The 25,273-nt window shown below is 41.0% G+C and overlaps 1 protein-coding gene across 1 annotated transcript in view; it reads right to left on the minus strand.

Annotated features, from left to right (window-relative positions):
- SKIV2L (Ski2 like RNA helicase) overlaps positions 1-25,273 on the minus strand; it is a 624,419-nt gene that overhangs the window by 128,711 nt on the left and 470,435 nt on the right. The window contains exon 24 of the mRNA XM_044083274.1: positions 14,949-15,075. Coding sequence (XP_043939209.1) covers positions 14,949-15,075 — 127 coding nt within the window. The remainder of the gene's footprint in view (positions 1-14,948; positions 15,076-25,273) is intronic.

Below are 25,273 nucleotides of genomic sequence, written 5' to 3' on the forward strand. Positions count from 1 at the left end.
TCAATCACATAGAGGAGTTAGATATAGATTCAATGGTGGCCAGCTGAGAGGCCACTTTGTCACGGACCTCATCAGACACTGCACCAGCCAAGATTTCAGAGAGCTCAGAAACCAGATCCCTTTGAAGCCTGGTAAAATGTGCCATATAATTCAGGGACCTAATAGCAAAGGTCGCTGAAGCAAAAGTGCGCTTCCCTATTCTGTCTAGGGCCCAGGACTCTCTGTTAGGCAGATGGACAGTCTGGCTTTCTTCTTCTGCCAGATCGTTTTTGTTGTGGCTGCCACCACCAAAGCATCTACAGGAAGACTTTTGGACCAATGGGGATCTGAAGCAGGAGGGGACAAGATCTTATCTGGCCTCCAGGGAATAGCTTAAACAGCATCAGGGGCCTTCCAAGCATGCTGCACGATGAACTTGACAAGTTCATCGGCAGGTGGAGTAACCCAGGAGGTAGGGGGCCGGGCGTGAAAAGCCTGCAGGAACACAGATTCCTCAGGGGTCAGATTAGAAGGCTGCCAGTCACCTCTCTGTTTCAGGATTTAAAGGATATCGCCAAAGGATACCTCAGAGGGTGACCAAGGGGGTCTTTCCCCCTCATCGAAATCTGTGTTTTCGTGAGAGACTCCTCTGTGGAGTCCATGTGCTTCCTCTTACACAAACTTTTCCAGTGGACCTCCTCAGCGGGAGAAGCTGGGGAAGACAACGGAAAAGGGGATTCCTGAGGGAATATGTCCTGAGGCCCTTGCACCCGGTGTCCGCTCAGTGCGACTTGTGAGACCAGTGCACCAGAGGAGGGTGGAGGTAAAGACAGTCCAGTATCGCCAGCAGTGGCATCAGTTGGAAGGCTGGTCCACCCGGAGAGGAGTGTACGTCAAGGACAGGAGGCATTCCTCCCCTAAGTGGCTCAGCCTGCCGACTCAGAGTCCCTAGATGGCTGTGGAGCAGCAAGCTATGCGTATCACAGCTGGCATCCTGGGCCATAGCAAAACTTTCATGCAACGAAGGCAACTGCGGTTCCTTAGTGAGATCCATAAAGGGAACCGCAGAAGTGGAAGACTGTACTATGTCCATGGACTTCAAAGGCAATGAAGGAGGAGAATAAGAAGGTGTCTTTGGAGATGGGTGATCACCTCCCAAGGAAGGATAGTTCCTGGGGGGTGGAATACCTCTGGCCAAGAAAGCCTGGTCCACAAGACGCAACACATCATGTTCAGAAAGACTTCTAGTGGACCTCACAGAGACTGAGGGAGAAACAGGCCTGTCCACAAAAGAGGCAGACTCTGTGCCCATCTCATCTGATCGCACCGAGGACAACGGTGCCGAGAAAGATTGGACTAATGTAGTCTGCACAGAGGAAGTCATCGGTGCCGATGTCATTGTCTGCACCGACACAGGGATCGGTGCCGAAGTGGCTGTCAGTTCCAAAACTGGAACCGACAAAACTGGAGTCAGTAACAAAGGCCTCGGTTCTGAGGAAGTTCTCGGAGACGACGCGCTTACGGTTTGTGCCGACTGAACAGTCAGTGCCGATACAGTGGTAACGGTCTGAACCGAGGAGCCCCTCGGTGCCGATATGAAGAAGGCTGCAGGAGAGGATGGAGCTGAAATCACTAATGGAGCTGAAGGCCTCGGTGCCGAAGGTCTAGGCACCAAAAGCACTGGGGCTGACAGAAAGCCAAAATTTTAGCCTTTTTAGATTTTGGTTGTTGAGAGTCCCCAGCCGGGGACAAAGGCAAGGATTTAGCCTTAGTAGATGCATCCATTTTCTTATGGGCTTTAGGAGGGGTTGAGACCTCTGACCCAGAAATAGCCTCTGAAAAGGGAGATTTTAGAAGTCCCTTCAGTATTAGCTTATTTTTCCTTCCTAACAAAGTTCTATTAGAAACGTTTTCACATATAGTACAAGGTGGTTCAACAGATAAATGGGAGGCTCCCAAACAATAGACACAAAGAGTGTGCATCCAAAGTAGGCAGTTGTCCGCAATCAGAACACCGCTTAAACCCCGGACTACCCTTTTTATCTGCCATATTAACAAACAGAAAAATACCAACAATGGTACAAGAGAGTACCCGAAGGTATAAAAAAGAAAGAAAAGGGATTACCAACGATGGTAAAGAGAAATTACCTCGCGGTAGAAAGAGGAAGTAAAGGAGAGAAAAAAATCTGAGGAAATTATAAACGCTAGATGCGATAGGGCAAGAGACAATAAAATATCAACTTTTCTGTCAGAAAAGTAATTTGTAAAGCAATTAAACAACAATTGTCTGTACTTAGCTCAAGAGAAGTAGCTTGACATGACCAGACGGCAACGCGGCAAACGAAATCTGGGGTAATAGGGAGAGGGGAATTGTGGGTAAGAGTTTATCTCGAGAGTTTGAAGCTGACGCGAGCTTGGAAAATGGCTGTCTCGGTTCCAAGCTCGAAACCGATACCCATACGTAAGGAATGAACGAGATTAAATTTTACAATGTCAAAATAGATAAAATAGTAACTATACACACAGTAGTAAGGCTTCTTATACTCATTATATTGTACATAGATATAGTTAACCAACTATGAAGTAGGACAGATGTCCTAATACAAAATACCGAGTTATCTACAAAGGGTGGAAAGCAAAAGGTTGACTTAATGATGAGATATAAATGAAATAAGTGGTAAAAGAGTTAAGAGAGGCATAGGTAGAATGTGAGCAGATGAAAACAGTGATAGTTGGTAACAGACTACAGGAGAGCAGAGGTATAGAAGAAGAGGAGGAAGAAAGCAGAGATGTTATACTTACCTTGGAGATATACAGCTAAAATGTTGAGAGGAGCAGCATGCTTAGGTTAATTTATAATGCAGCACGCAGCATGCTTAAGTTAATCTATAAAGTGAATAAAATCAGTTAGAATATGAAAGTTGTAATTCAGATGTTGAATAATATCCTCCTTTAGATCCACATAACATTTTTAACCATTTAGCATAATTTTGACTTTTGCAGTACATAAGATGCAAAAATAATGAATGATGTAATTTCACTGTTGTCATCTCATCTCCTGAAATTTAAAAATGCCTCCTTGTTTCGTGGCACAGGGGATGGATTAACAAATTTGTCCCAGGCTACTGGTTTAGGACTAGTGATGCTGGCAGGTAAGGAACTGGAGGAGTTAAAGGATATGGTCTGCTCACCTGTCTCAGGGGAGAGGGAGCAGTTGTACATACTGGGGCACACTGGATGATGCTAGGAGACTGGAAAGCTACTGCTCATGCCACTGTAGGGGTCAGGGATTCTTGGAGGGAATGCCTCTTTGCAGAAATGAGTGGACATCTTCTGCTGTCATCCCACTGCATCCCCTCTCCCATGCCTCACCAGGTGTGTGCATTAGGGATGAGGGAAACTACAGCAGAAAACCTCAAATCCTCAAAACACTCAAGATGGTCATTTAAATAATGGTCCATCCCGATCAACCCTCTCTCTGACGATGGGTAAAGAATGGGATGACTGGCTGTGGAGCGGCAGAATGTCAACAGGCAGAGAATGCAAAAAAGTCTCTTTTCACTACATTTGCAGCATCTGGAGTTCAGTCTTGCTGTAACAGCTGCCTATTAAAACTTCTGAAAACCTTTTGATTACAAAATATTTACTCCACTGTTTTGTCAGTTATGCATAGCTACCTATTTGTTTCAACAAATGATTACTAAATTATCTGAGTTTTTATTTCTGTTAGACCAGCACTGTAAAGTTTTTACTTATTTAAGAACATGGCATGCTTGTATGACATTGATATTATAATGAAGTACAAATTAAATCTGCAGCTGAATGCTTCCAACCTACAAGTACAACTAACTGTTATTTTCAACATCATTAGCTGCCCTTTTTCAATGTATCTTTTTCATAATTTTTGGGATCACATCAATTGCATGTAGTTGTACACTGAGAATCTGAAGGTATCAATATGTACTCTTAAATGAAATTAAAGTATTATAAATTAAATACTGGGTACTACTGTATCAAATGAGACCAGCAGAGATTATGACAAAGGGCAGATCCTTATTATCTACGAGGAGACCCATGTTAAAGAGAAATTAGAAACTAAAAAGAAAACCATTTCCTATGTTTTAGTTGAAGAAAATATGTATCTAAATGCATAAACCAGATATGCTATTATGGATAACTGACAGGTTGTACAGCCTGGACTGTTTAGCCTCCAGCACAGCTCTTATATTGCAACAATGTGAGCTAACTACTCAATTTTTTGCTGACACGGTTGCCAATAATAGATCAGAGTTGTCTCCTAGCGTGACTATGGTTACTGAGTATGTTGAGAATGAGAACTGCTTGCTTGTAGTTTGGAATGAGTTGGATCACTGATGTGGTGTGGTTCTCATGGTGCACAGGGATAAAGATCTTACTGTGCATCCTAGACAAGCCATATTCGACTAGCAGCACGATGCTGGATGGGCTGTATGGGGGAGGATGGCAGTGAGCAGCCAATGTTGGCCCACCCATCCTGGGGGAAAGGAGGCAGCCTAAGCTCACTGCAATAGCAGTCTTAAGAGCTGACAAGCTCTCTGGTGCAAGCGGCATACCACTGGGGTCTGCACATATGAGAAAATGAGCATGCACCTCCAGAAAGCAGGAAATGTAGAGCTTGCAAGGCTGCTGCAGGATTGTGGGGATAGGGCAATCTCACTGGTGCAGTATGATGCGGCACCAGTGTCGTTGATCTTCTCACTGGACATGGGTTGGGGATAAGCCTGATGGAGGGTAAGACAAGTCTAGCAGACTCATTGAACAAGAAGAGGAGTTAGCGACATTGATAATCAGCTACAGAATGAAAAAGATCACTAATATGGTCTTAAAAATTCATCTAATAATATACAGGCTGGACCAATGTCTCTCTAAGTTGCTTATAGCATGTCTGGATGTACTGCTTCCTGCTATAAGATTTTGAGTTGCCCATGAGGTCAGGTATATTCTATATATTTTAAAGGAGGCTTTAATTCCAACCTCAAAAAAATGTTTGGTTCATAGGTAGTTACTAGGCATGCAGTTCCAGGAGACCATTTAGGAGCCTAGCCCAAATTCACAACTGCCACAATGCATTGTCTGATTAAGTGACTTGCACACTATGGGGCTGGTATAATGGTTAGGAGGTTTACTTCATAGACACAGAGTAAAGTATTTGATTATCACACCTTTGAGGGAAATTGGTTATGCTTAAAGTGCTCCACAATGGTAGCTACCCTAGTAATTACCCATGAATCAAAGTAACCTATGAATCTAGGAGTCACACAGTAGGTAAATGAAGGTGGAAAGATTTGAACTGTGTACCACTGGCACAGAAGTAAATGACTAGTAAGTCAGAGTCTTAGTTCTCTGTTCTTCAGATGGCCCTCAGATGTCTTGATAATTTCTATCCTATCTGTAACTTCTGTATATACTGTAAACACTCTCTGAAAATGATAGCTGATGATAGTGTTACTGTAGCTGGGCTGTATGCACAATCCTTTTGTCAGTTGTGAAAATGTATAGTTACTGTTGACATGTTTTATGCACTGTCTAATTATTATACTCTCCACTTTTGTAATTCATTGTCATATTGTTAAGCTGCATATAATTTTTTTTCTACTCTTTTCTTATTATAATCATAGAAGAATACAAAGCTGATGACACCAAAGGGCCCTTTTAAGCCTAAACATGCTTCCCAGAAGTATTGGACAGGCTCTGGGTCCCTTAGGTTTGTGCCGGACTATAATTCAGGCAGCATCTACAAGCTTCCTCTATCTATTAGAGACCTAGGTGCTAGACTAGGAGTACATTTACGATTCCCTAGCCACGGATCCAAGTTGTGCTTGAATAAATGCAGGGAAGACCTCTGTTTCATATGGAAGTGTAGCCTATTCTAGAGAAAGGGTAATCTGGGACACACACATGTGCCTCCAGTGGCTTGCTTTTTGAGTTTGTCCTGTGCTTGTTTCTGGTAGGTACTGACCACAGCTTTCAACCTCTTGGCACAAAAAATCTGGTCAAGTCCAAAAATAATGGGGGTCAAAGCACCAAAAATAGGAATTTTGAATACTGCTCTTATAAACTTAGAAAGTTGCTAGAATAAAGGGTATTGTGCTACCATGCATTTTCTGAAGGATATGAAGTCTGAAACTCAAATGTCTGTAATTTCATTCTGAATTAAATCCTCACTGATTTGCAACAAAAATCCAGAAAACCACAAATTTTATAAGGAACAAACCAAAAATATGAGGCAAAAATCTGGACAGTTGAGAGATGCTTCTATGCAGCTGTACACGATGGGTAGGGTTTTTGTGATGACTTCACATGCACAGCTGAGTGGAGTCATAGCTGCTCTCTGGCAGGGGCTTGGGACCTAGAACTCCTTTGTCTGGGAGCCTTGGAGGTCCACTGACTGCTTCTTTGCAGCTGTTGCTGCTGCCTATGGGTTCTAGCCAGCTGTGGTTTCCTCTGTCTACCCCATAGGCTGGGAGGTAAATGACCGGTGCTTAGTTGGAAAGTTCCTACTGTACCTTGGAGGCTGCACTTGGAGGAAGTCCTTCACAGTCTGTATAGACTTCACTTTCCTCTCCATCTTTTTGAGAACTGCCTCTGCCTTAGGGCACTTTCCTCTCCATCTTTTTGAGAACTGCCTCTGCCTTAGGGCCAGAGAGAAAGTCTTTGTCCAGGGGAGCATCCAGGACGTTTGATTTAACATGTTCAGGAACAGACTGCTCCCTAAGCCACGTATGTCTTCTAATAACTGGGCCAGTGGCAGCTGCTCTGAAAGAAGCTTCCATGGCATCACAACCGCAGTGTAATGAATGTTTAGCTACCTGAGAACTGGAGTGACAGATCTATGAGCTCTTTGAAAAGGCTTTTTATCCTCCAGGGCAGTGACCTTCTTTTGACCTGATCTAAAATTTTTTGCTGTTACTTGATCATATGGAGTTGACAGCTGAGGGCTCTCATAGTAAGAGTAACTGATGTCTATACCTTTTCCCTAACCTAGCAAGGTCCGTACTCTCTTTATCTGTAGGTAAAGGGTTCCTGGATGAACTGGCTCTAGCTCTTTGGACCCCGGGGTGACCAACTCAGGGTCAGCAGAGGGATTTTTACAAAGGTATTTGTGGACGTCATCTACCCTATAAAACCCTTCTGATTTACATGGGGCAGGGGGGAGGGAATCAGGATTTAGGGAGGAATCTTGGAAAACATCTTCCACTACCTCTAAAATGGGGGAACAGCCAGTGGCATGTATTCAGGTAGATCCAGGAACTCCCTAACTCTCTTTTTGGACTGGGAATATTCCTGTGCCTCCCACTGAAAATGTTGTCTCATAGAATGGATGGTCTCCCCAAAGGTAAATCCCCTGGGCGGAGGCAGAGGGAAGGTTCTCCTCTGAATCAGACTCATCATACAATGTATAGGAGGGACTTGCTTCAGACTCCTCTAGGTCTGAATCTTCATCTGATTGAAATGGGTCTGGGAAAGCTTCAGAAGGAGCATCCCTTTTCCTTTTCCCTGGGGAAACACCCCCTGTGGCCTGTCTTGACCCAACAATAGAAATCAGGTCCTCAAGCTAATCTAATCAAATCCTGTTGGGATCCCTGTAAAAGTAGGCCTAGGTGAAGGCCCTGAAACAGTACGTCTTTGGGGTGGCTTCGGCCTTAGGCCTAGGTACATCTGACAACTTGGCACCTGTTTCTTTGAAATGGTGAAAAGGCACCTGTGTAGGCCTTGGCAGAGTGTCACCGGTAGAAAACCACTCTTCAGAAGGCAAGGTCTGCTGAGCTTATCTGGACCCGAACAACAAGCCATATGCAAGGGTCTGCATAAAAGCAGATGAGACCGATGGCATGTTGGACTCCTAATGGGTCTCAATAGAGGCCTGCATCACAATTTCAGACACTGGAAGGGGCTGCAAAAGCGCCTCACCTTCCTCAACAATCACAAGCCTAGAGGGAGAGGCAGACGGTGAAAGATTGTCCTCCGAAGACCTAAGCCTTTGTTTCTTTTAGTTTTCTTTCTTTTGCCTAGGTTGTTCAATTTTGGAATGACTAGTGGATACCATTGGATGCAAGTGAGATTCTTGACTCAGGAATCTCACTAAAAATTCAGCCCTATGTCTAGTAGTCCTAGTGTTAAAACAAGCACAAAAACAGTAACTAGAGATGTCATGGTCTAGGCCTAAACAGGTGACACAACGTGAGTGAAAGTCTCTGTGTGGTATTTGCTTACCCAAGTATTTACTTTATCTGACATGAATTAAAGGAAAAGAAAGGAGTTCCCCAACAGGGTATGTATCGACTTCTCTCTGGTGTGGACTGACCAACATACTTGAACACTGCTTAGGGCTCCTACGGCAAGAAAATACTGAAATCATGACATAGGCTGGCTCCCTTTATACCCGAGCGTACTGACATTGATCACAGCATCAACCACCCTGGGAGGTGGAAAGAGTTTTCAATTGTAATCAGGCCGGCTGTGGGTTTCACGGCAGGAAATCACACAAGTCAGGAGTGCAGCAGTGAAACATGAACATATATATATATATATATATATATATATATATAAACAGATTTGGTTGAATTCTGGATGGCTAAACAATACAATCTCATTATAACACAAACACAAAACAAGGCACCGGACACAAGGAGTACCACATTATGCTGGATATGCACAGACTTCATTAAGGGGTAACATGTTGATTTTAGACTTATTACCTTACATTCTTATTAAGGATTTTTTAAAATAGGGATCTTTTTTTTAGTTCAATCTGTTTTTTATGACCTACATTTATATTTACAGCTTTGAACTAGGGATTTTTTAGGTACTGTTGATAGTTCGTTGTATTCATTGTATTATTCAATTATCCAATTAAATCTCTGGGGGTTGGGGACATAAAAGGAAGTATTAGCTGTTGATTATATGGATCATCTGATGAAGTCCATGAGGGACGAAAACGCTTGGTAGTGTGGTGCGTTTATCCGATTAAACAGCTGTTTGCTACATTCACCACAGTGTAATTTTGTGATTTTCAACCTCCTTGTGTCTGGTGCCTTGTTTTGTGTTTGGTTCCTGGTTTTGTTAGGCACCTAACTTCCTTTTTGGTGTTTTACAATCTCATTCTAATGTTGTACAGCAGTGCTCCTCTTCACGCAAACAGCTATGTACCCGAGAACTCTTAGGGCTTAGTTTTATATGGAATTGAAGATTCCGAGTACCTACATCTATACAGAGCACTGATAGCCGCTGCTGCATGAAGCTTGGCTTTCGACAAATGCAACGACTTTATAGTAGCAGAATAAAACAGGAAACAAGAAAAATACCCACTGGCCAATTACTACAAGCATACTTAAGGCTTCCTAGTGATTATCAGCACAGAAAAACTGGCTACTCTCTACTCTCGCCAGAGGGCAGACCTAATTTTTTCTAACTTTAAATCACTGAAATGAAGCAAGCTAAAACAGTAAAACAAACGCTTAAAACTTTGCAGATATTCATCAGCTGACATCAGTGGCTAAAAAATAAAATCATTTTAAAGTAGGTAAAAGTACAAAAACTCTGCAAATAAAGCATAAGTATATTAGAAGCACTTGTATGTTTAAAGATGAAGTGCAAAATAGCACCGGAAAGTACTTATGCAGCAGTGGATTAATCTGGATTCACAGAAATCCTCAGAAATATAAATTTTGCACTGCTCCATTGTGACTAAAAAGGATCAACAAACCAGCAAATCCAGGTAATCAAACAGAAAATAAAATCAAATAAAATAAATAAACGTAGCCTTTATTGTGAAAGTTATTGAGAACATAGTGTTTGAGCAACTTCAGTTACTTAACAGTTAACAGACTAATGGATCCCTATCAGTCTGGTTTGTGTACTCACCATAGCAGCGAAACTGTCCTTATTAGGAAGGCTAGTGATCTGCTCATGGCAAGAAATAAACACTTTTTCTCTGTACTTGTCCTAATGATCTCTGCAGAATCAGACATAGTTGACCACAACTCCCTGACTGAATGTCTTTCATCATAATGTGAAATTTAGTCTGCTGCCCTAGTCTAGCTTGAAAACTGCATGGACATTTTCAGAGCGATAACTCAAATTAATACTTTCAGTCCTTTTCCTCAGAAGCATGGAGTGTCACATGGCTCATTATTGGATCTGTTGCTGTTTACATGTTTTTACTGCCATTGGCTGATCTTTATCTTGTTATATTATAATCAGATAAAACCCTGACACTGATGCCATGGCAGTGAAGTCATCCACTGAGATTCTTCAGCTCTGCCACGCTCAGCTTTTAATATTTATGAGGGCAACAAACTGCAGTCTGTGCCTAAAGTACAAAACCTTGGTACAACATACAGGGACAAAGTGTCTGCCACTGTCATGTCTTCATGTTACTACAGGAGGAACATCACTAAGATTAAGCATTTGAAACTCATGAAAATCACTAACTAGTTGTTCATGCCCTGGTTTCTTCCCATCTCAGCTGTTGTAGTGCCACTTACCTATGGATTCCAGATACCAAGGTTGAATGACTGCAGTGGGTACACAGTTGTTACATGGATACTGTAGTATGTAGAGCAGTTTGTGGAAAACCAAATAGTCATAGGAGTCGGCTTTGTGACTCAAAAATCACAATTACTGAGAAAAATGAAGTTCAGAAATGAAATGCAGCATTTACCAAACAAATTACTGTGCAGTTCTTACATAAAGAAATTCACCTTTCAGTTTTTTTTCTTACAGGACTCTGCCAAAACAGCTGGCAAAATTAAAATAGTAATTATACAGGCCATTAAGACAACAGAGTAGTCCTCTTTCCAATTCCAGCAAAAGGGAACAACAGAACAGCTTCACCTTCTGCTCAGGCAGTAATAAGTCTAGCTGGCTGGCTAACTCCTCTGAAGGGTCAATGCCTTCCTCTCAAAGGAAAACTCTTTGGATTAAATTCCTTCTGTCTTCTTGACTAAGTAACACCAACTAGAATCCTAAATGGCCCTCCTTCCTCATACCCAAACATCATAAATTTGCAGCATGTAAACCGATGCGTGTTAAACAGCCTCTTTGTAGCTGTTCCTCATTGCCTTTGACATCTTTCCTTGTTTCTAGGTTAATCTCCTTAAAGAGAACATCCAGCACTATGTTATGCTAAGTGACTCTTCCAGGTCAGCATATTTAAAGGTATTAACCACCATGTTATATGACACCCTCCACACTCAGTCTCAGCAGATAGATTGTATGTATGCCTGGGAAAGCCCATCTTCATGCAGGTGGCTGCAGCCCAACTGATGCATTACACTGCTAGCCAGGTCAGTGGCATAAAGGGATAAAGCCTTGACTATGGCCTCTGCAACCTGAGTTTGATTAGTTGCACAGTTGGCTGAAGAGCTGGTAGAAATTCTCTATGGCGGGGGGTGGGGGGTGGGGGGGATTGACACAAACTTGTGCACACCTAGTGGCTGATCCCAGGTAAAGGGTGGGGAAATGAAGTTGGTGTTATCTTTAAGGGAAAAAGACAATGGGCACTAACTGAGTCACCATGGAGGTGAGATGATATGCCAGCACATTCATACTGCATGACAATCCCTAGATGTCAGCAGGTGTGTTCGGGGGTGAGAATTAGGGGATAAAGAGACAACAGTCCTTGGCAGCAGTACAACACTGCAAAGCAGCCTCAAGCAATTCACTGGTCTTGAGCATGGGTTTGCATAAGTGTGGGGAGAAAGAAGTCCTCAGTAAACCCTGATGAGGGAAAAACTGGTTTTGCTATTCAACATAGAGCCAGGTTGGAATCCATCTTGATTTAAGATGGAGTCTGAACTGTGTGTTGTTTCCTTTCAAGGTCAAGGATGTAATACGCGGTCTGAAAATGCACTGCAAGCATTAACCGTTCAACTGTGTTAACTTTTTTCATTTGTCAGTAGTCATGGTTTAAAAATACCTAAACTAAAGTATACCCTGCTTCTAGAATAGGCAGCTCGTACCTATCAAGCACAGCACTTCCCTAGCAATGTTTAAAACCAGTCTGAATAATGGATGGATGATCGCAAATGTTCACCACAGATATATGGAGAAAGTCTGCTTAATGGGGGACATTGTTAGTTCCTCACACTGCTGGGTGATGTGGCTGATGGTGTTCTTTGGCCATAAGCTCAGTAAAACCTATAAAAGTGCAGTTGTGTAAGAACTTACCATAATGGTAGATATCCTTATCTTCACTGTTGCAAACTATTTCTTATTGGATTTCTAAAGCCTTTTCTTTTTGTTATTCCTTTCATGGCAAGAGCCTTTCTTCTTCTTTTACGGCTCATTCTGCTAGGACTATGGCTTCTTTTGATGCTTTTTTAAGGGTGTGGATACTAACTCTATTCTTGAGGCAGCTACCTGGACTTCTGTGCATATTTTTACCAAGCACTACAAGTTGGATGTGATATCCAGAGCTAGAGCTGGTTTTGCTAGGGCCATTCTTCATGGGCTCCTAGAGAGCTGTGCTGGTCCTTCCTCCTTCCTCTCTTATTCCTGAGCTTTTGTACTCTCCTCACTGTAAGGAATACTGCAACAGTGAAATGGAATGATATAGCAGAGTTGTGTAAGAACTTACCACAACTGTAGATGCCCTTCTCATCACTGTTGCAGTATTCACTCCCTCCTTCCTCCTCCTGGTTCTTTTCTCCTCTGGATGCACTTGTTACTTCTCTACTCCTTGGACTAGAGTTCCTACTGGGGCTCTCAGTTCTGAGGATGGTACATCTGGATGTCATCTTTATGCTCTACACTATATGTGGGGAGCATACATGTGACGTACAGTGTACATTTAGCAACCTAAAGGCTTTGGTATACAGGCCGGATGTTGGGCTGCCCTTGGCAGGGGATCCTTCCTGTTAGGAATACTGCAACAGTGAAATGGAGGATATCCTATAATACTTGTTTCAGTTGCACAGTGTTCTTTTATTACACATGCCAGTGTTCTTCCTTTGTTCTGTGAGAGTTTTGCTTACTCTTTTGCTCCTGGGGTATGTGACTCAGATTTAAATTGTTTTGGAGTTGCTGCTGCAGGGACGATCTTTGTGGGCCCAAAAGACAACTTTTTTTCTGCCTTTGCAGACTCCAGGTACACCTTTCCTTCAGTCTCAGCACGGTGCAAAATTTCTATAGGTTAATGTGAGGGAATATTACTTCCATAATTTTTCTTTATCTCTCTTGTATGAAAGTTTATGAAAGTATTTTTTTTTTACTTTTTTATTTTGGCATGCGAGAGAGAAATATCTGTGTTATTGCATTTTTGCAATGGGTGTAAATGTAGGAACAGTAACTGGAGATTAGAGACAGGCACACATACCAGCAGTTTGATGCAGAACATTAAACTTTCTTAGTGATATGGTTTGAGCTCACTAAAAATGACACTGCAATGAAGTTTCATGTTGGAGGGCCCTTTAGTAAAGATGTATTACATAATCTTAAGGAAAAAAGAAAAAAAAATACTTGCCACCTGTTAGGCAGCATGACTGGCAGTAAAAAGTAAGAATAAGGATAGATAATCGATCATAAAAAGCCTGAATATATAATGTTAATAAGCTTAAAAATCATTCAGAGATGCTAATATAACACTGAATGACTTAAAGGGGGGGTCTCAGAACCTTTTCTAGTAACCTTAGGGGAATTTATCATGTTAAAGTGTTATAACAATTAAAACTAACCCATTAGTATTTCTCTGATGATGAAGACGATGATGAACATCACCAACTGCCATCAGCTCCATTACACCCCTCACGTAATGGCACCCTAAAAATGCCCAGCCTGACTTTACCAGGCATAGCCCACTACTTTATAAATCTGGGGAAAGTAGCACCAGTGATGAAGGAAGACAAAGATTCACAATCGGCTGTTGGCTCAAAAGCAGCAGTAACCTTCCAAACAGATGACTACAAGATGTACATGTCAGACTGCAATTGCCTCAGACAGACTTGGCAAAAAAAATGACATGATGATAATGCATCTAACGGGCAAACCTAAGAGTCCTAAAAATAAGACAATTACATTCAAGAGGGGAAAAGTCAAGCAGGGATACTTCAAAAGCAAAGCATAGACAGTTTAGAATCACAGTTAAAATCCTAAACAATTTAGTAACACAATTCACCCCCTAGGCAAATATTAGAAGACGACTCCACACCTACTTTGAATTCTTCAGAAAATGATAAGCCAAAACGGCAAGATGCTCAGTTGCACCCACTAAGCCCAGCTCAGTAGCTGCTCTGGATAATAAAACAATACCTACTACTACTAATGTTGTCTGCCCTTTGTAGGCATTCATTTTTCAAACACTTGACTCCTTCCTCTAAAATCACTCTGCCAAATATGTTAAAAACCTTAACAGTCATGTTCAAATACAAAATCCCAACACTGAAAACTTGTGAATGGTTCTAAAAGCATCTGCACTACTTGATATTTTTAAAAAGATATAGAAAGCCTCCAGAAATGGAGTGGGTGGAACAGGAATATCAAAGCACACTGATGATAATTTTGAGGCCAAAAGACAGGATTTGATGAATACTGTTACTACAGCGTGTGTCCCTAGTAAGTACAGCTACCTACACATGTAGCAGTTTTACATTTTAAGTGCTGCTGTCTTAAAAATAAGTAGTCTGCTTATTTCTGCTCTCATGATCTGCTCCAACAAATATTGCAGATCTGTATTCTTGTTCTTCATTCCATCAGGATATTGAATATATATAAGCATTATAAATATGGAGGACTTATTTAGACAGACAAACAGATGGAGACACACACACATACATGCACATTTTTTTTCTTCCGATTGTCTGTTCTTCCTTAACTGGTAGGTCTATATCACTTACATTTATTCCAAGGAGAAAAAGAAAGCTTAATTTACTGTTGTGCTTGCTATAAGATGTTCTCCAAGCAGGAACTAATGAAAAGGATTATGGGATTACCTGAAACGAGGGATCTGTCTCTTATTGAAATCATCAATGATTTTGTCAGCATTGATTTTGAGAGTTTTCACTGTGATACCACCGATGTCAATACCTTTCAACTTCTCCACGACATGACTGCAAGGCCCTAGCATAAAATAAACATATATATATGTATAGAGGTTGGATATCCACAAATATTACCAGAAAATGCTTGGAGTAAAGGTAAAAATTAACAACATGTCTCACTTACTGCTATGAAGATTTAAAAGATAAAATAAAAATAATTTTATCAACTCATTATAAACTAGTGTTTTTCTCAGTAAAACCATGAAGGAAAAATCATGCCTGTTTGAATACTGGATAGGGAACCAAAGATGCTAGTTGTATCTAAAAACTCCATCAAAAAGTTGAACAACAATACAGTCCAGGTGAAAACGGTTGAGAATAGAGTAAACAGAAATCTCAACTTCTTGGAAGCATTTCTTGACTAGTGGAAGCATTCCTCTCACAATTATGACTAGCTGGCCTCTCCAGGTATAAATATGCATTGGTACTCTGCAAGTCAATAGCCTAACGGATTCAGTGTTTAATCATGTTTTAGATAATTTGCTAACAGTCAAGTGGTTAAGGTGCATCTGTGCACCCGGTTCTGTCCACTTATAATGTACTTATAAAGTATGGAGGAGAAAGCAGAAATTATCCTAAGCCCTTTCGGGCAGTGCCAAGAGTCAGGGACCAAAGTAAAGGAGAGTGTTTGGATTTATGGAGTATCTTAAAGCACATACCAAAATTTGCTTAAATAAATTGCCACAAAATTTAAAAAGTGTTGCAATTAGGCCTACAGAACCCAAAGGAAAAGGCAACAAAGACCAAATCCATAACATCAGATAATTCGGATTCACTACAGAATCCCAAAATACTGAAATCCCAAATTTCAGTATTTTGAAACTCTATAGCCGAAAGCTTAAAATCGCGAAACACCAGAAGTGCGAAATTTAAAATCCCAAAGTTCGGAGCTTCTGGTGTTGCGGTGTGTGAATGGATAGGTGTAAGTTCAGGTAAGTATGTATGAGTGTGTTGGTTTGGGGGCTTTAGTGTATGTTAGTGTGTGTTTTGGCTGTGATATGTGTGGGTGTGAGTTACCTTTGTGTGTGTGATTGTGCGATCTCAGAGTTAGTATATATAAGAAGGGGGGGGGGCGCAGCCTCCCACATGGGGGGGTGCAGGTGGGCTTTCCCCCCTACTTGTCTGTAGCACAGGATTGCATGTTTGATTGCGGTGGAACATTGTGTGTATGTTTATGTGTGGTGTATTTGTAGTGTAGGTTCGCGATTTTAAGTTTCGCGGTTATGGAGCATTCAGCTATGGAATTTTAAAATACTGAAATTCGGGATTTCAGTATTTCGGAATTCTATAGTGAACTCTATAACTCAGTTCTCATCTTTAAATAGAAACTTTAGCAGCAGGTGGAGGGAAATTATATGTATGACAAACCTACATATAGAAAAAAGAAAGTATCAGAGTGTGGCCAACAGCTTGTGAATTGTCTAAGAGTATACACTCTGTGAACTCTATCATATACAGTCCCCCATTCAGCAAGTTAATTATATGACTTGTTTGTACAGGAGGGAAGGAAGGATTCAAACACTGCAAAGCTTAGTATTAACCCTTGTTAATCAGGGCAGGGAATCCTGGCGTAATCCTTTCTAGTAGCAAGACTAAAGAAACCTTAGTAATAACCAAAAAAAATTAGTTTACATAATACAACCTACTCTAACTAAACTAGTGAGACTAAAAATATCTGACCTGCATGCTAACCCTTATTTTGACTTGAAACAAAGGGTAAATAAGACATCACATTAATTCTGTAGGGCAAATGTACTCAAACAATACATCACAAAGCAACCTCACCTAAGAGCATTCATGCTGCACTTCACTGTGCCTGTCACCCAAGGAAAACGTTAAACAGCAGCCATTGTAACTAGGAAACAACACAAAGCTGGATGCTTTATGTATAATTATACAAAGAAAATATATGTATTCAAGCAAATGAACAAAAATGGGTTGTTCACTGATATGTACTCACTGTTAAGTTGAGCATTACCATCACAAACTACTTCTACTGTACATTTATGCCCAACATATTCTCGATGTTGATCAGTGGAAAAACAAAATAAACTACATCTCACACATTAAACTCACACCCCATCCCACATGTATATCAATATCCCAAACCAAAGCAATATTTAAGAAATAATAAAAAAATATTCTCAAAAATTGCTAATGACAGTTCAATGTACACAAGTCTCCAAGTGTAAACAGTTGGATGCACATGTAGTCATGTATGAGGTATAAAAAATATATATGACTGTGTGCATACGTATATACACACACACACACACACACACACACACACACACACACACACACACACACACACACAGTCTCTCTAATGTGGCATCCAGTCAAAGTTGCTGATTGTTAAAACCAACCACATTCGACTGAACCCCATTCATCCAGCTTATACAATAAAAGAAATAAAGGTCTGACTGGTCACTCTTCTTAGAAACTAAACCAGCCTGGTCTCATTTTCCCCTTCTACTACCATCATGCTAAGTGGCTTATAGTTACTTGCATCAGTCCTGCTACTTAGACAAGAAGAAACATCTTAACTGCTTTTCAGTCATCTGTTACTTCTCACTGCCTGCCAGAGGACTTAATTGATTTCTGAGTAGTCTGACTTAAATCTGAGCCTTGTGCTTTGTCCTACCATAAGCTGGCCAGTTCTTTTTCTACCCTTTATTTCCTTATTGGCCAGTCCATCCACCTCCCAGTTAATTGTACCATCTTGATATCTCCCTTAAAAAGGAGAAACAGCATAAGTGTTTCTCAGTCACCTGGTTCATAGATTAATAGGTGAATAACCAGGCTAATGACCACTAGGACCTTTAAATGTCTAGCCAACCAACCCAAATGTGTCCCACAAGTTATATGTTTTAAATGTTTGTATGAGGGGGTGATTGTTGGTTATGATTTAGTAGTTCTGATGCTCTTTTGCACATGTACAAATGGTTCATCAGAGTGGGGACCAGGGATACCTTGGATGCCAGGCATAGATCTTATCTCAATATTTTCTAGGAGACAGGATTCAAAGATAGGGCTTTGAGGCAATTTGCACACAACATTGTGTTTATGCCCCATATTCTTTTTGTAAGAAAACTTTGCAGACATTGCAGTTGCTGCACCTCTGGTCAGGTACAAACCAAAGGGGGCATTATACTCAATAATGTGCAACTGGGCATAAACTACAGAATATAGGGAGCTACTCTGGCAGATGTGCACAAATGCTAGTCAAAAGCCAAAATTAAACTACACCATTTCCCTAGCTAGTGTGCTAAGCTCTGGCTTCCCTTGGATATTTTATGGTATTCCTAGTGGTTCTGGAATGGTCTTCTACCCCCTGTGCATGTGTGATGTTTCTGTGTGCCTCAACCCTCGTGAGCATTATATCTGTACATCGTTTTTAACCATCTTTTTTAAATGATCTTTTCATGATTGTTTTTAATACTGTTGTGACGGTCCTTACTCCGGGCCAATAATCAAGAAGCCTCAGTCCTCACCACTGACACCAGCGAGGGATGGCGACTAGAAGCATGGATGGATACACACAGTATTTTCAGATGCAGCTCTCTGTACCAAGCACAATTTCCCTTAACAGCACACAGGCAGCACATTACAGACCTGGGGCTATACTCTCTTTCTCCAGGCCCCAAACAAGACTCTACACTGACCACTTTGGAGATCTGTGTCTCTGTTCCAAGTAGCTGACGCACACACTTGGATATCCGATTTTCACACACACACACACACACACACACATATAGATATATATATATATATATATATATATATATATATATATATATATATATATATATATGTGTGTGTATGTATATATATATATACACACACACACACACACACACACACACACACACACACATATATATACATACACACCAGGGAAAGACTGCCAAAACTTTACCAGCTGTACACCCTCTGCCCAGACTATAAGGTAATTACGCTGCCACCAGTCAGCTACTCTAAGGCTCTTAGAAGGGTACCCAATTATACTGAGTAAAATTAATACTGATACAAATGGTAGAGTTTGACCAATGCAACAAGGCTTTCAGGAACAGCCACAGTGTCGCTAAAATAAGCATAAGTACTCTTAAGATGTGAAAAGTATTCTCTAAAAGACCAGCCACAATGAAAGGTATATAAATATTTAATAATAAATAATAAAATAGAAAACATGAAAATACTCAATATCTAGTTACAATACACACCAGAGTTTCAATCACAGGAAATATAAAAAATAACACATTCGGATAGAGTCACACAAATGCAGAAAAACAATACATAGCTAATCTCACTATATTTTCCTGACTAAAGAATAACTGTTCCCTAGTTAACTAACTTACTACAGCAAAGCAAGATGATGAGTGTTGAGTTGCTTATTACAGCAAGGCAAGATGAGGTGTGAGGATGTGTGAGATATGTGAGAGATCTTTCTTGTCCTGTTCCTAAAAACAGGGTTCCAGAATATCTCTCACTAATATCTAAAACATAATTTCAGTGCTGGTTACAGAATGACATCACATCTGGTCACATGACTCTGGTACAGTACACACCCAGAGTTTTGCCAATATCTGTTGCAGCATCTGAAAGCTATAAAACTATTTCAAAAACTTCCACCCTTTCAGGGTAGCAATTAGTTCACCCCAAAGGACAACACAGTAAGACGTCCAGTCCTGGCTTTCCCAGAAACCTTTGTCTCTGGCTGCAATCAGACATGTAAGATAAAATCTTTATGGCCTAAACCAACCCATTTAATTTTCAAACTATTTTCAAAATTAGCTGGACTGAGATTAACTTCTTCCTTTTCAGAATTCTGTGCTAAAAACATAAAATTTAATCAGTTATAATATTACTATCTGACATACATGTATATCACTTTTCCATCCAGCAGGGCCCACTGTTGATGCATTTTTAACACAAACAACTTTACAAATACATTTTTAACACAAGCATCTGTACAAATCAATGCGATAGTCAAATAACAAAATTCTTTACAAAACTCCAGCTAGCTATACTAGCATATGTTACACATGCACTGCCCTACTTTCTCTGGCACAGATGGCACTACCTCACATATCATCACATCTGTTTTAACACATATTTAACTTTGTTGCTATTTTAATGCATTTTTAAATGTTTAATCAGCATTAGTTCCATCATGCTTAATTTGTAAAAAATGGCGCTTTGGAGTTCTTGATTATTCCTTTAAAAAGCTTTTCCACGCTTAGTTTTGACTGTGATTAGACATGTAAATGTACCTGAATGATTGGATGTATCTGTAATGTTTGGATGATTTTATAATTGAATTCAGTATTTAAATGTGGTTTTAAACTTGTATAGTTCTGATGAAGTTCTGTATTTAGGGATGAAAGCGCTTAACTTTCAGTTTTTAATTTGTTGAATAAATCATGTGGCACTATGTATCCCCGGCTGGTCATTTTGCCAAGTTTTGAGTTTATATGTCATCCTGTTTAACCAACCTAGAGGTATACTTAATACTGATGTATGTCAACACTTCCACCTTTAGTCCCGGTCTGTGAATCTACTGGTCTAAAAGTATGGAAGGCACTGAAACATTGCACTGCCGGGGTACTCTCTGTGCCTTTAAACCATATTTCGATAACTGCACAGATGTCTATATTCTATATTCTTCAGGGTGAGAAGGGCTTGGAGGGAGTGTAGTTTTCTTTTTTGTTTAGGCTCCTGGCATTGAGCAATTACTGCTTTTGTTTCAAATATTAATGATACTAGTGACTTTTTAGACGTTAACAGACTGTTCAGGCACTGATGTACATTCTTTGGATCTTGCCATTATTTATTTATTTATTTTACATTTGTTAACCAGGGGTGTCTGTCTGAGCCAAAAAGGCCTTTTTCAGCAGAGGCCCAGGGAGAAAAGCTCCAGATAGTGAAATTACAGATATATTTATATATTTAGATATGATCAGTATACACACAAACTACAATAGACGTTTTTACAGTGGTATGCAGCACATAGTACAGTTGTGTACACTTAACATAAATGTAGATGTTTGAGTTTATTCACTGTTGCAGTCATTACATTTGGGTAATCTGCTGGCAGGTTGCCCTCAGTCGGCCTGATTAACAAAGTCTTGGGTCCTGCGTTGGTTGCTGTCCCTTCTTTCATTCCAATTTAAAAATAAAGGTAATTAATAGATTTGTGATGTACAGCTGAAATTTGGAACATAGGTAGAATACATATATAGTACACAGGTACAGTACATACATTGTAGATTAGCCAGTGTTTGTGAGTAAGAGTAACAACTATTATCAAGTACTCTAGGTTTAGTATGTGTACCATATCTGCTTTCACTAGCCTGGGGAGCAATCATGCCACTGCCAACTTTGCTTGAGATGTTGCCTAATGAGGTTTTTAAATGAGGCTTTGGATGATGTGTTTTGTACGCTAGTGGGGAGAGAGTTCCATTTTTTAGCCACTGCACTACTATATAGTGTCTCCAAAGCTATTGTAGCTGTTGGTGACTTCTAATAGTAGTTTGCTTGATGATCTAAGAGGCCTTTTGGCTGAGTGATGTTGCACTAGGTTTCTGAGGGCAGGAAACTTATTGGGGAGGTAATAGATAGAATGACAGAGGCAGAGTTGATTGTAGGTTAGGAGGTTGGGCAGTTCAAGCCAGTGGAGCTGTCTCAAAGCAGTACAGTGATAAGTTCTATATGAGCAATTTGCAGCAAAGTGGGAAATTCCGTTACAGCAGGCTTCCATTTTGCTTAGTTCAGTTTTGTTGAGATTAGTCAGAATGGGAGGTGCATAGAGTAGGGTAGATAGAAGTTGGGAGCGAGCAATGGCTGATCTTGTGTTTTGGTAAGAAATGGTTTGATACGGTAGAGTGATCCCAGTTTGGCATGTACTTTTTTAATGGTTAAGATGAGATGACTATCAAATTTTAGGTGGGAGTCTATGGTTATTCCCAATAGCTTAGCCTGTGCCACTGGAGCGATTGGAGTAGCATTTGTGCAGTAGATAGTGAATTGACTGTTAGTGTTTTTGTTAGAACTGGTTATAATCATAAGCTGAGTTTTCTTTGGAATGAGGATAAGTTGGGCTTTGGTAAGGTAGTTTTCAACGTCAGAGAATCCAAGTTGAGTTGTTTGCAGGAGGGTGGGAATGTTTTGTGCAGCACAGATTAAGGTAGTATCATCTGCATACTGAATGATAGATGCATGGTGTATGGAGGTCATTTGTGAAAATTGTGACTAGTAGTGGTCCTAAGACAGAACCCTGTGGGACTCCTATAGTTATGGGCAGCTGAGGAGAGAGAGAGAATTTTCCCATTTCACAGCTTGGTACCTGTCAGTTAAGTAGCTTTGGAACCAGGTAAGAGTGGAATTTGATAGGTGATATTGGTTTAGTTTGTTGGAGACTGTAAAGTGGTGACTGGGGAAAGTGTAGTTAGGCAACATAGGATGGTGGTTTGTAAGATGACGTTGGTGATCAAGAAGAAGAGGAGGAGTGTGAGGGCAGCACCAAGGATCAAATGGTGGAAATTGAAAAAGGGAAATTGTGAGGTGGAGTTCAGGGAAGAGTTAAGACAGGCACTGGGTGGCAGGGAAGAGTTACCAAATAGCTGGGTAACTATAGCAGAGCTAGTAAGGGAGATGGCTAGAAAGGTGCTTGGTATGACATCTGGACAGAGTAAGGACGACAAGGAGACATGGTGGTGGAATGAGGAAGTACAGGAGAGTATACAGAGAAAGAGGTTGGCAAAGAAGAAGTGGGATTGTCAGCGAGATGAAGAAAGTAGACAGGAGTATAAGGTGATGAGGTGCATGACAAAGAGAGAGGTGGCTAAGTATAAGGCATATGAAGAGTTGTATGAAAGGTTGGACACTAAGGAGGGAGAAAAGGACCTGTACTGATTGGCTAGACAGAGGGACCAAGCTACGAAAGATGTGCAGCAGGTAAAGGTGATAAAGGATAACGAGGGAAACATACTTACAAGCAAGGAGAGTGTGTTGAGCAGATGGAAAGAGTACTTTGAGGGGTTGATGAATGAAGAGAATGAGAGGGAGAGAAGGTTAGATGATGTAGGGATAGTGAATCACGAAGTGCAATGGATTAGCAAGGAGGAAGTAAGGAAGAGGATGAAGAATGGAAAGGCTGTTGGTCCAGATGACATACCTGTGGAAGCATGGAGGTGTTTAGGTGAAATGGCAGTGGAGTTTTTAACCAGATTGTTTAATGAAATTTTGGAAAGTGTGAGGATGCCTGAGGAATGGAGAAAAAGTGTTTTGGTACCAATTTTTAAGAATAAGGGTGATGTGCAGAGCTGTAGTAACTACAGAGAGATTAAACTGATCAGTCACAGCATGAAGTTATGGGAAAGAGTAGTGGAAGCTAGGTTAAGAAGGGATGTGATGACTAGTGATCAGCAGTATGGTTTCATGCCGGGAAAGAGCACTACAGATATGATGTTTGATCTGAGAGTGTTGATGGAGAAGTACAGAGAAGGTCAGAAGGAGTTGCATTGTGTTTTTGTAGACTCAGAGAAAGCATATGACAGGGTGCCTAGAGAGGAGTTGTGATATTGTATGAGGAAGTTGGGAGTGAGAAGTATGTAAGAGTAGTACAGGATATGTATGAGGGTAGTGTGACAGCAGTGAGGTCTGCGGTGGGAGTGACGGATGCGTTTAAGGTGGAGGTGGGATTACATCAAGGATCAGTTCTGAGCCCTTTCTTATTTGCAATGGTGATGGACAGGTTGACAGACGAGATCAGACAGGAGTCCCCGTGGACTATGATGTTTGCAGATGACACTGTGATCTGCAGTGAGAGTAGGGAACAGGTGGAGGAGACCTTGGAGAGATGGAGATATGCCCGAGAGAGAAGAGGAATGAAGGTCAGCAGGACCAAGACAGAATATATGTGAGTGAATGAGAGGGAGGATACAGGAATGGTGAGGATGCAAGGAGTAGAGGTGGCGAAGGTGGATGAGTTTAAATACTTGAGATCAATAGTTCAGAGTAATTGTGAGAGTGGAAGAGAGGTGAAGAAAAGAGTACAGGCAGGATGGAGTGGGTGGAGAAGAGTGTCAGGAGTGATTTGTGACAGACGAGTACCAGTAAGAATGAAAGGAAAGGTCTACAAGAGGGTAGTGAGACCAGCTACATTATATGGGTTGGAGACAGTGGCAGTGACAAAAAGGCAAGAGTTAGAGCTGGATGTGGCAGAGTTAAAGATGTTAAGATTTGCACTGGGTGTGACGAGGGTGGACAGGATTAGGAATAAGTATATTAGAGGGTCAGCCCAGGTTGGAAGGTCTGGAGACAAAGCCAGAGAGGCAAGATTACGTTGGTTTGGACATATGCTGAGGAGGGATGCTGAGTATATTGGGAAAAAGATGCTAAGGATAAAGCTACCAGGTAACAGGAAAAGAGGAAGGCCTAAGATAAGGTTTATGGATGTGGTGAGAGAGGACATGCAGGTGGTTGGTGTGACAAAGCAAGATGGGGAGGACAGGAAGAAATGGAAACAGATGATGCACTGTGGCGACCCCTAACGGGAACAGCCGAAAGATGATGATGATGGTGGTGGTGGTGGTGGTGAGAGACTGTGTCAAATGCTTTGGAGATATCCAAAAAGAGAGTAGACACCTGCAGGCCTTCATTTTTGAGATGGTATACTGCGTCTGTGAAGCAGAGGAGGGCTGTAGTGGTACTATGGGCAGGTCTGAAACCATGCTGAGTAGGTGACAGGATGTTGCTGTCTAGGAGATATTTTAGCACTTGGGTATGGATGCATTTTTCTAGTAATTTGGCCAGGGGGGAGAGTAAAGCAATGGGTCTGTAGTTATTAAGTTGAGTGGAGGTCCCGCCTTTATGTATGGGTGTAACATAAGATATTTTCCAGAGTTTGGGCACATAGTTTTCAACAAGTGATCTATTTATGACAGTGGAGATTGGGATAGCAATAGCATCTGCTGTGAGTTTCAAGAAATAGCTGGGGATAGGTTGGCTGCTGTTGATGAAGTTTTTAGTTTGGAGAGCATACTTTTGATTGAAATGGTGGAAACTGTTTTGAGGGTAAAGCTTGTATTAGTGTTATTTGTGTTGGGGGGAAAGTGAGGTAGGAACTGTCCTGTGATACTAAGGATAGAATTGAGTTCACAAAGTGGGAGGTGAATTGTGTTTCAATGGGAACTTTAGTGTCAGGGGTGGTTGGT

Source organism: Protopterus annectens, chromosome 9.part0 (assembly GCF_019279795.1).
Source record: "Protopterus annectens isolate FY-2018-M chromosome 9.part0, PAN1.0, whole genome shotgun sequence".
NCBI classification, from domain to species: Eukaryota; Metazoa; Chordata; order Ceratodontiformes; family Protopteridae; genus Protopterus; species Protopterus annectens.